General features: G+C 36.3%; 1 protein-coding gene across 6 annotated transcripts in view; it reads right to left on the bottom strand.

The window, feature by feature from the left end:
- LOC106880662 (uncharacterized) overlaps nucleotides 1-12,123 on the bottom strand; it is a 74,206-nt gene that overhangs the window by 28,585 nt on the left and 33,498 nt on the right. For all 6 annotated transcript variants that reach the window (XM_089349345.1, XM_089349341.1, XM_014930710.3 and 3 more), the window contains exons 3-8: nucleotides 8,445-8,649; nucleotides 6,535-6,666; nucleotides 3,926-4,111; nucleotides 2,568-2,595; nucleotides 1,187-1,337; nucleotides 6-60 (exon numbers count right to left, since the gene is read on the bottom strand). In XM_089349345.1, coding sequence (XP_089205471.1) covers nucleotides 6-60; nucleotides 1,187-1,337; nucleotides 2,568-2,595; nucleotides 3,926-4,111; nucleotides 6,535-6,666; nucleotides 8,445-8,649 — 757 coding nt within the window. The remainder of the gene's footprint in view (nucleotides 1-5; nucleotides 61-1,186; nucleotides 1,338-2,567; nucleotides 2,596-3,925; nucleotides 4,112-6,534; nucleotides 6,667-8,444; nucleotides 8,650-12,123) is intronic.

The following is a 12,123-nucleotide window of genomic DNA, read 5'->3' as shown; positions in this document are numbered from 1 at the left end:
CTTACCTGTGAGATATATGGATCTGCAGACTGATGTAAACTTGAAATTCCAGACAGTAAACTGAAGAAAAGAAACGAAAACAGAAATCTATCTGGGTTAATAGTTCCATTAATGTTAAATTGTTACAAATAACAAGTCAGAAAATATTTTCTCAATATCTAATTACAAGATCTATTCTCTTTTACATTCAAAAGCAGTCAAACATGTAAAAGGAGTTGCTCCAACCATACAGGTGTGGGTGTGTGGCTAAGAAGTTTGCTTCCGAACCAATATCAAGACAAGGATACACACATACATGTGTGTGTGTGTGTGTGTGTGTGTGTGTGTGTGTGTGTGTGTGTGTGTGTGTGTCAGGTCTCTTGTGTGGTCTCTCACAAGTGCTACTGGTAACATGGAGCCCAGTACAACCTGTTGCACAGCTAAGTTGTCAGTGACTGAACCAGCATCCCCACTAGGCTTGCCTGGTGAGGAGGGTGGCTAGAAACCTAGCAGGATTAAAAACAAGACCTGTCAAAAGGATAGATGAACCTAGAGTAGATTCAATAACTGTCTAGCAATAGCATGGGCCTTCAGAAATTCCAGGTTGGTGTCTGGCATGCTGGAAGACCACTGGGGGTGAGACACCCCTCAGGTTTTGTTGAAGCTTGTCTCTAGGAGAAGGTCACTCTGATATAAAACCAGATTTGCATGGAATGGCATTAAACATTTTGGAGATCTTTTGCTTGCATTTGAGATCATTGTTCTCCCACATTGCTGAGCCTGCAACCTGTACTGGCACTGGATATCTTGCCTTGGCTTGCCTCTGGATCATGTCAATAGGGTGGAGAGGATCTGTGAGGCATTGTGTAAGTGTTATTGGACATAAAATCAGTCAACCACATCCACTCACAAGGTTTTGGTTGACTCAAAGCTACAATAGAAGGCACTTGCCAAAGGTACCACACAGTGGTACTACATCTGAAACTTCATGGTTGAGAAGCAAGCTTCTTACCCACACAGCCACATTTGCTCTTAGGCAGTTAAATCTGTTAACAGCAAGTTCACCAGGAATTGATTCCTCTGCCTCACATTTACAATACACTTCATAGCTACAGACACTTAACAAGACACAACATGTTCTCCTCAATTTCTCTTTCCGATGCACCAGATTCTCTTTTTAAATAGTATGAAAATGTTTAGAATTTACCTCGGTGGAGAAGTATCTTTTATTAGAGAACGTATATGGTCAACACGCTTTGGATGTGAGTGCCAGGTACCATCACAACTAGTGCACAATTGTTTATCTTCACAAGATGAACAAATCATATTGGGCTTTGGTTGTCCACAAATGCTACATCCTGGAAAGGAATAAATATAATTTTATTTGGCAAGTAAATAAAATAAAATCTGGATTTTGAAAAGAATCAAGTAAAATAGAAAATGGTGATTGTTGTTGGCACTCCATCGCTTACGACGATGAGGGTTCCAGTTGATCCGATCAACTGAACAGCCTGCTCATGAAATTAACGTGCAAATGGCTGAGCACTCCACAGACACGCGTACCCTTAACGTAGTTCTTGGGGATATTCAGCGTGACACAGTGTGACAAGGCTGACCCTTTGAATTACAGGCACAACAAAAACAAGAAGTAAGAGAAAGTTGTGGTGAAAGAGTACAGCAGGGTCCGCCACCATCCCCTGCTGGAGCCTCGTGGAGCTTTTAGGTGTTTTTGCTCAATAAACACTCACAACGCCCGGTCTGGGAATCGAAACCGTGATCCTATGAACGCGAGTCTGCTGCCCTAACCACTGGGCCATTGCGCCTCCACAGAAAATGGTGATAGCAACCAACATACACACACAAAACACATATATATATATCATCATCAATTCAACATCCACTTTGACTAAGGACTGAGATACCTAGCACTTTGCTGTACTCAAGAAGACCTGTCCTCCACAGCAGAAGTGTTAAGGCATTGGAAACAAAGGAGGGTTGGTGGTAGGGAGGATATCCAGCCATAAAAAATCAGCCTCAATAAATTCTGTCTGACTCATGCATGTATTGTCCATTAAGACAATGATGATGGCAAAAAGTTTATAGTTTTGTGTCCACCAAGCTTCAAGAGGTTCCAATGAACTTTGTGATGTGCTACCAATTGAAGCACTTAGTGTTGAATTGATGTTTTCTTTCTTTCTTCCTCTCTTTCTCCAGTTATGTTTGTGTTTTCTTTTGTTTTAGATTTGTATTTTAATGTGGTTTTGTATTATATATGTATCATATACATACATGTTATATATGTAATTACTAAACAGCCATAAGGATATCTAGGAGTTAAAACAAGTAGATATTTAAATTATATTGTGGTATTTTAATTATAATTTTTGCTACTTTAGTTTATTCAGTAGTTCAGGATCAATTTTGTGAGAGTTAACATCAACCTTTCACACCACCTCACAATCTACAACAATCATAATATGAATAACTACAGAAGAAATATTTCCCAGACATAAGTTTTATAAAAAATTATAAGCAAAAGATGTAAAATAGAAAATATACACAAGGGAAGATAACTACATATCACCAACCTTGCTCCACTTCAGATTCTTCCAGGAGCTACAAAAAGAACAAGCAGGTCATTAGTCAACCAAATAATAATACCAGCAATGAATTCTATATAAAACTTTGAACAACATAAGACACTATAATCATAATTCTACACTATATTCTTTAACTCTTTGCCTGTTCAAAGCATTTTCATAAGTAAGTCCTAAATGTCAGAGTTTTAGTTAGCTTTTTGTTTTATATATTCTGAGTAATTTGAAGCTTTCCTTTCATAAGTCCCAAGTTATTCTGGCAGTTGAAAAAAAACTGAGAATGTGAATCAAATAGGATGCATGGACTCCAGAAAAATATGTACTGTGTATCACATGAAATACACAGGACAGGTAAAAGGTTACCTTTATATTCTTGATAGTCATAAAGCCATGTACTGACTGTCATGTATCACATATATCCTTTTCCTAACGATTTGAGACCTTGTGTGTGGCTTTGTGTTAAAGTTATAATCCATATCAGGGTATCAACTACTACAGCTTACTGCATCTAGTAAGTGCAGGCTGATTAGGGCTGCCAGTTTAATCACCAAAGGCCCAACCACATGACTGGTTGTACTGAGTTACATATCAGTAGCACTAAAAGTGTTGGGACATAGAGCAGATGAACTCGGCAGAGCCAATGGCCTTCTAACAGCTGGGAGTGAGAAACCCCTCATTTTTGTATCCATAGAGGTAGACTAGTTCTTTTGGGGAAAATGTGAATGTTGTTTAGAGTGTGATTGGTCTTGTGCAAAGCCTTCCTTCAATAAAAAGCTTGAAGCACAGGCACCACTTGACTTTTACATCTCTATTAAGTGTTTTTCAACATCTCTACTATGGCTGGCTACAGTTGAAAAAGGCAAAACACTCAATGAAAAGTTCTATGAAGGGACGCAGGTGTGTGTCAGCTTGAATGGTAATTCTCCGTACACCAGCTACAAAAACTACCCAATGTTGCTACATCTATGCAAAAGAGTGTAGGTCCCTACCAGGATTGAAAAGCCACACCTGTGATGCTCATGTTTAGGAGAACAATCAAGTAATAAATAGCATTGCTCAAAATTGAGCTGCTGCCACCATGTACGTATGTATGTGTGCGTATGGGCATGGGTGTTATGTTAAATGACTCTCTTTATGTATATATACTCCCAATTGTCACAATATCATGAACTTCTACCTCAAAATCATATGCTGCACATAATCATTCTGTGGTATCATCCTGACACACATCTATTTTTGCACATACACCTTTAATATGATTCAAATTGTTGTTTTATGTTATCCCATTGATGACCATCACTCATTATCAAACTATCTTCAATCCACTGTCAAACATCTTTGCCACTTACTTTCTTTATAAAGCCAGGATATGGATGTTTGTCTTTCATATAATTTATCAGTTCACACTGTGCAATAGCAAGATCTATAATCCATGATATGAGTGCTGCCTTGTCTGCAATCATACTTTTCGATATTTTAGCTCCATTGGAGGAATCTGGGGTGAATCCAATCTTTTTTAGAATATGATCAGCACCCTAGAATAACAGAAAATTAACTTAAAACATGAAAAGTGAAAGAAACAAACAGAAAATAAAGAACTACTAAAGACTAAAATCGGAAAGTAATGATGTATAGTAATGATATTTTGTTTCCTGTTATTACTGTCATAATATGGCTGTTATCTTCCATGTAAGTGACCACAACACATAGTAGTTCTGTGTGTGTCATTGCAACTAGCATGTATGTAAATAACTACAAACCATAGCTGAGACTACTACACACCATAGTATTTTCACTGGATCTAGTATGTAAAATGACTACAACACACCATATCTGTGTAGCACTGTATCTAGCATATAAAATAACTGTTACACATCATAGCTGTGTGTCCCTGTAAAATTACCACTACATACCATACCTATGTGTCATATCTAGAGTGTAATGACTTAATAGATAGCATATATGTGTATAAAATGACCACTACAAACCATAGAAGTGGAGATGACCACTAGCCACCACAGCTGTATGTATAAATGAGCATTATATAATGTATCTGTCTGTTAGTATATGTTGTCTGTGTAAGTGATCAGATTTCATCTCATGATGCACAAATGCACTACACGGATATTTTCACCAATCTACATACTTTAATCCAGTGATTTAGCATTCAGATTACTCTGTCAAATGCAATGTTTATTTATTCATGCTGTTTTCAATTAATCATACATTACTTCATAGTTTTGAGAGTTTGATGATGCCATTGTTTATTTTTAGAATGACATTGTGGGACAGGTGTGAGCAGCCAGATCTGGATAGTTTAAACATAAAAATAAGTAGAATATTTGGGCCAAATATGGTCAGTTTAATTAGTAAAGGGCCAGTATAATAAATGAATGACAACCATCAAAAATCAATGATTAACTATTCTACTGGTCAATATTTACTTAACCCATATAAGGTAATTGGGATGCTGTATCAGCCAGCCATCTGCTGTATAAGAAAGAAAAGAAAACTGATCACTCCAAAAATCAATATTCTTTTCTTCGTCTACTGAGATTTAGATATTTGTTGAGAGTTTTAAATAATAACACCATTATTCTTTTTGCATTTCATAAATATAATTCTTTGATGTAGAAGAATCAAGAAAGCATTGTCTCTCAAGTAAGATTTGTCTCTTATATATGATATTATGGGTAGTTGAATCACATTTTGTGTAGTAACTGATAATACATCAGCAGCAGCAACATCATCATCATCACCATTGTTATAAAGAGCAGTGAATTGGCAGAATCATTAGAGCATTAGGAAAATGCTTTGCAACATTTGTTCCAAATGTTTATGTTCTGAGTTCAAATATTACCAAAGTCAACCTTGGTTTTCATCTTACTGGGGTTGATGTTATCCACTTGACCCACCTCCTTTCAAGCCTGTTGGTTATGCAACTAAATCAGAACCAATTAAGGGTGGTTGTTTTACAGAGTTGGTAGAGCATCAGTGTAAATGCCTTTGGAATTTATTCTAGTCTTTTATGTCCAGGTTTTAATTCTCACTAAAATCAACTTTATCTTTCACTCTTCCAAGGTAAATAAAATAGAGTACTAGTCAAGTACTGAAGTTGATATACTCAAGCACCCACTACACTCTTGGAGTGGTTGGCATTAGGAAGGGCATCCAGCTGTAGAAACTCTGCCAAATCAGATTGGAGCTTGGTGTAGCCATCTGGTTCACCAGTCCTCAGTCAAATCGTCCAACCCATGCTAGCATGGAAAGCGGACGTTAAACGACAATGGTGAATATCAAAGAATGGACTGGAAACAAAAGCCTGGCTGACTGCATGCATGCAGCACATCACAGCAGGAGAGTCTTGATAAGTTGACCCTAGACAAAGAGAAGGCACCAGGTTGATTATCCATCCCTACAAATTTCTGTTCTGCATTTCAATGTAAAATAGGATGGTAAGAAGAAGTTTCCATTATTGCTGGAATTTAGTCTAATTGTTTTTGTCAATTAGTTTTGTAACTATACTATTTCACTTTTTTTTTAGAAAGAACTGTACTGTAAAAAGGCATGTGGCCTAGTAGTTAGGATGCTGCATTCAGGATCACAGATTTTGGTTTAAATTCCCAGAACTGGGCAATGCATTTTGTTCTTGAATAATACACTTTCTTTCACATTGATCCAGTCCACTCAACTGTAAATTACTAACCCTGTGACAGACTGACATCCTATTCAAAGGGAGACAGTATACTCTTGATCAATTAAAAGCCATGGAAGCTGGGGCGACTGGCCCTATAAGTCCTTGAACTCAAGACAATAATATCCAAGAGTTGATGATGATTTACTTATGGCATTTGCAAGCCTAGCTATTCTTCCTTACATACCCCTCCACCACCACTACTACTACCACTATGACAGTTCAGAGAAAAAAATTTGATTAGAAATGAAAGAAGTTACTTACTTTCACTTTTTTAATATCATCATAACATCTTTTGGGAATTATCTGCAGTTTGGTACTAGCTGTTGCTTTTAGCAGATCATTACAAAGATTTTGAAGGTATAACAAAAAATTTTGGATGATAGGTAGATTGCTCTATAAAAGAAAACATTTTTTAAAAAAATGGAATTAGATATCTCTCTAATAAGGGTTTACTACTAATTATTTCTCGCTAGTATTAATATTGACAACAAATAAAATACAGTAAAATTTTTAAGGGTTTCATGAATTAAATAAAACAACATCAAACAGGAGTACAGCATAATTAATTGTATATTATAAAGAAGAAAAACAAGGGATACTTCAATGTTTCAAACAGTGATTTTCCATAAAGGAAAGATAGAAAAGAAAAAGGAGAGAAGAAAAATAAAGAAAATGTTTTGGTGATTCTTCTATAATGTATGTGGTAAGTTGAAAATGGGTAAAATTTATTTATTCCTTTTCATAGCAACCTGTCTGAAACCATCCCTAATTGTATGATACAAGTTCCCTGTTTTAAAGTTAGTTTATGTTCCAAACACTAGCTTAATGATGACAAAATGATTTTAATAAATTCTTTATTATTTTCAAAATTAAATGAAATAAGGACCATGTATCAACAGAAAAATGGTAACAAATGGGTTAAAAATTATCACTATTTTTAAATCATCTCACTAAAATATGTGGTTCTTAAATCCCAAAATTTAATCACAGAAGACAAAGAGTAAATTATTTTCTAATGCTAAACAACACCACATAATATACCAATCGATTTGAACCAACATTGTGTGAAATAAACAGATGGAAACCTCTTGTCTCTTTATATACGATATTTTCAGATATACACAAAAATGAATCAGTCAGACCAGTTTCAATTCTGTCAGGTTGATCCGTCTTTAGCAACTTAGAAAATAAATCATCAAATTGCTGGTGTACTAACAGTGTTTTGATAATGAGCCAATAATTTATCAAGTTATTTTATTCAGCTCCAAAGTAAAATCCACTGAAAATTTCAACACACCATATTTGCATCTTCAAGTCTCACAGAAAAGGAATCAATATTGATTACTATTAAACATATATAATAATTATTTTAACCAGAGGCAAATGTATTTTTGTATATAATTTGGATACTTAAGTATGAGTAAAGATACAGTAAATTAAACTATTCCGTCTATAAGGGAGAATAAGGAATTGTATAAAGACAAAATTGAATACTGATCGAAATAATCAAACCAATCAATATTATTGGAAATATTCTTCACAATAATCGTGGCAATGGTAATGAAAGGGATAAGGAGGAAGAGGGGGAGATAGTAGTTGGAAACACTGAGGTGCTGGGAGGTAGATACTATAAGTGACAAAGAGGTGCAGTGCCTGAGAATTGATTCAAAGCTGTTTTTAGGCAATATAGCTATTAATAAAGCATCCATTGTTAAGAGTGTTTGGTGATGCTAAACACATGCATTATTGACAGTTCACAAATATTGAGGCAGGAATTACTTAGGCAAAAGTATTGCTGCTAGTTATATAAATTTCAGATGACTGGAAGACTATATTATGTGGCATACCTCAGAAGGATTAACTAATCTCTACCAATTAATCCAATATTGTACCACTTGAGTATCTACCAGCCTTTCAAGATGCTCTGTTGTGTTTATTTGACAGTAGTCACCTTCCTATAATTGACTGTAAAATATAAGTTATCTTGTATTGAGGACTTGGAGTATGTGGTTTCTTGCTTGATTAAAGAATAATTTCATTGTTGCATTTATAACGAAGACTTTTCTTTTTATAGATGCCATCATAAATGTGATATCCTTTGGTTTTTCAACTTAATCTCCAAAACAGACAGATGGATGGTAAAACAAAATAGAAGAGATCGAGCTACTCACTTCTCCATTTTTAATGATGAGATCAGTAAAATCATGTTTTTCAAACTTCATATTCAACTTACAACACACATACAAGATTTGTAAAGTAATGTGATGTAAGTTTGCCATGCTGAAGCCATTTAATATCATTTTTTTCATATTCTCTCTGATTACTGCTACTTTAGTCCTCGTGTCAATTTGCTGGCCTTCTTCTTGGCTTGGACACCTTTAAACAAAGAGAACAAATGTTTGACATTTTACATTTACATTAGATAAATCAAGAAATTAAGACAAATGAAAGGCTGGTGTATCATGTTACAGTTTTCTAATAACCTTTTTACTATAGGAACAAGGCCTGGAATTTGTTGGGGGAAAGGGCTGCGAGTTAGTTATATTGACCCCAGTGTTCAACTGGTCTGACCCTCAAAAAATGCCAGCTCCTACTCAACCGCTGCACTCCCAGGTAGGATCTACTACTTCTATGCTAAATACTCCTTTCAGCAAATGTGTGTCTTCTCTGATCCACCTGAGATACTTAGGCAGGTGATCAGCACCTTCCTCTTTAGTGTGTCTGTCCATCTTCCTTACAACAGAAATTTTAAAAAAAACAGCATCAAATAACTAAACAAGGAAATGACAAAAGAAAATAGTAAACCACATAGAAACAGAAAAGTGGCAAGTGTTAGTAGCCAATATAAACCTCAAAACAAATACTAAAACATTTTGGAGTAATTAGCAACAGGAACAACAACAATAACAGCCACACAACACTATGTCACAATAACATGCCCAAGCTGCAACACTGAGCAACAACTCTTATCAGGTATTTCTGAACAATCTCTCACCACACAATAAAGCCAAACACAAATCAAAAATTACCCATTTTCCACCTAAACTGATTCTAATGGTGAACCGGTTCATCATTACCATCTCTCAAGCTTGCTGAATCTTCTCGTCAATGGTTGAGGTTGACAGGCGTCCTGCTTCCAAGAGACACTCAAGAGACACCCAAAACACAATAGGGAAACCTAAAAACTTAAACCCCAAACAAAATCAGAAACACACCCAAAATCCTAATGTCTGAAGAAATTATTGTTCTAACCATCACCTGCAACTACTCATACCAGCACTGCCAAATCCCAAAAATCTGGAAAATGAGTAAAATTATAACAAATCTAAAACTTAACAAAAAAAAAAAAAAAAAAAAAAAAACTAGACCCATCACCTCCTTTGCACACCCTCAAAAATTCTACAAAAGGTTAATTCTTGATATCATAACCCCATAAATCCCCTAATCCAAATTACAGCACAAATTCAGACTATTACACTCAACCACCATACTTTTTACAAACACAACACAGAAAATATACAATGGCTTTGTCAACAACAAAACATTCCCACATGTACCATTCTAACTAGCATCAGCAAAGCTTTCACCTCTTATTTTCTTTTACCAAAATTATTGATTTCTACCATTAAAAATGCTTATGAGCAAACAACTTGTCAGACTAAGAAGCCTATGTAATGGGTAAGAACAACACTACCAGAACTTGTCATTGTTTCAAATAGAGTGCTACAATGATACTTTCACCAATTTCTTTCAAATTATAGTTTCAACAGCCTTCTCACACTTCAATAAAACAGAGGCTTCATATGCAAATGGCATCACATCACAATCTCCCATCTTTCTCCAGACACTACTGAGCTTAAAACTTCTTTTATTTTTCAAAATTAAGATAAACAAAGTCCTTTTTTAATCTAAAATATGCTCTCCTTCATTTTCTACAATACTCTTCCATCTATCTGGTAGATTTGCAAGGCCCCTCTTCCAAAATTCACTTGTCCATGACAAAAAATACTCCTCCAGTACTGTTCTGACCTCGTCTACAGAATTCCTATTTTTTCAGTCTAAATGATTTTGAAGGATGCAGAATAAATGATAATCAGATGGAGTCATGTCTGGCGAATATGGTGGGTGGGGCATCGTTTCCCATTCAAATGGCTCTAGCCTTTGGAATGTCATCCTCGCTGTATATGACCAAGCATTATCCTGATGGAAGAACACCTTTCCTCTTGAAACCAAAGATGGTCGTTTTTTTTTCTTCTAGCACTGACTTAAGCCACTCAAGCTGCTCACAGTGGATCTCCTTTGTTATTGTTTGATCTGGATTTAAAAGTTCAAAGTGGACTAAACCTTTCATATTTCAAACAGATAACAACGCCTTATGTGGGTGAAGACCTTTTTAGCCGGAGGTGCTGGTGTTTCTCCATTCCCTACTCATTGTCTTTGATGCTTGACATTTTTACAGAGAACCCATTTCTCATCACTAGTCACTACTCAGTCCCAAAAAGGTTCATTCGTGAGATGTGACAGCAAAGAAGAGCACACATTCACTCTCAGCACATGATTAGACTCAGAAAGTTTGTGAGGAACCCGTTGATTTGGTTGAATTACCAAATCCAAGCTTTTCTGCTAGTTCCTCAACAGTTACGATGGGATTTTGTTCTACCAGGGTTTGCAGGAGGTCCTTGTCAAGCTCTACTGGTCTTCCAGGATGAGACTCATCTTCTAGGTTCGGAATTTCTGGAACCACCATTGACACTGGCTTACACTTATTGTCCAATCCCCATACACTGCATTAATATTTCTCACACTTTCCTTTGAGTTGTTGCCTTTATTGAACTCATAAAACAAAATATGCCAAATATGTTCCTTTGTCACTTCCATTATAGCTTTGAAAAAATAACTGCTAAAATCAAACTGCACTCTTCAAAACTTGCACTAAGAATAAGTGCACTAAAAATAAGAACAAGGTAAAATTACTACCTGCTTTTATAGCAAGCTGGTGCAGGTAGTTTATCCCATCCCCCTCTGACTTTTAGTTCATGCAACTGAAAAAAATGCATTATTTATGAGATGAGCCAATACATCCTAAACACAAGGATTCATCTTCAGGATCAGAAAATACTTCATCCTTCATAAGTTGCTGACTTTTTAGAAAGATTAAATGTCATCTATATTGGAATATTACTCATAAATCTGGGACAGTGCTTCTGATACACACAGGACCATATCCAAAAGAACTGACTGACAAATATTCACATCTCACCCAGATGTATTGTTTCTTTTGTCAACAACTTCTACCATAGCTAGAACAACATATGCTTCTCTGAACAAGCTAATTGCATACCCTATCCACTTGTACCTACCAAAAGGACTCATCTTTGTGTTTCCCCTATTTTATTTTACCCTCCAGCTGTTTACCTGATCATTACTCCCTAGAGGTGGACGTACAATGGCCCAGTGGTTAGGGCAGCGGACTCGCGGTCATAGGATCGCGGTTTTGATTCCCAGACCGAGAGTTGTGAGCTTTTATTGAGCGAAAACACCTAAAACTCCACAAGGTCCGGCAGGGAATGGTGGGGAACCCTGCTGTAATCTTTCACAACTTTCTCTCACTCTTACTTCCTGTTTCTGTTGTGCCTGTAATTCAAAGGGTCAGCCTTGTCACACTGTGTCATGATGAATATTCCCGAGAACTACGTTAAGGGTATACGTGTCTGTGGAGTGCTCAGCCACTTGCACGTTAATTTCAGGAGCAGGCTGTTCCGTTGATCGGATCAACTGGAACCCTCAACGTCGTAAGCGACGGAGTGCCAACAACTCCCTAGAGTCACAACTATTAGGAATTCTTTCTAC

Source organism: Octopus bimaculoides, chromosome 1 (assembly GCF_046866305.1).
Source record: "Octopus bimaculoides isolate indiv1 chromosome 1, ASM4686630v1, whole genome shotgun sequence".
NCBI classification, from domain to species: Eukaryota; Metazoa; Mollusca; class Cephalopoda; order Octopoda; family Octopodidae; genus Octopus; species Octopus bimaculoides.
This window is presented reverse-complemented; position numbering and strand designations above follow the sequence as displayed.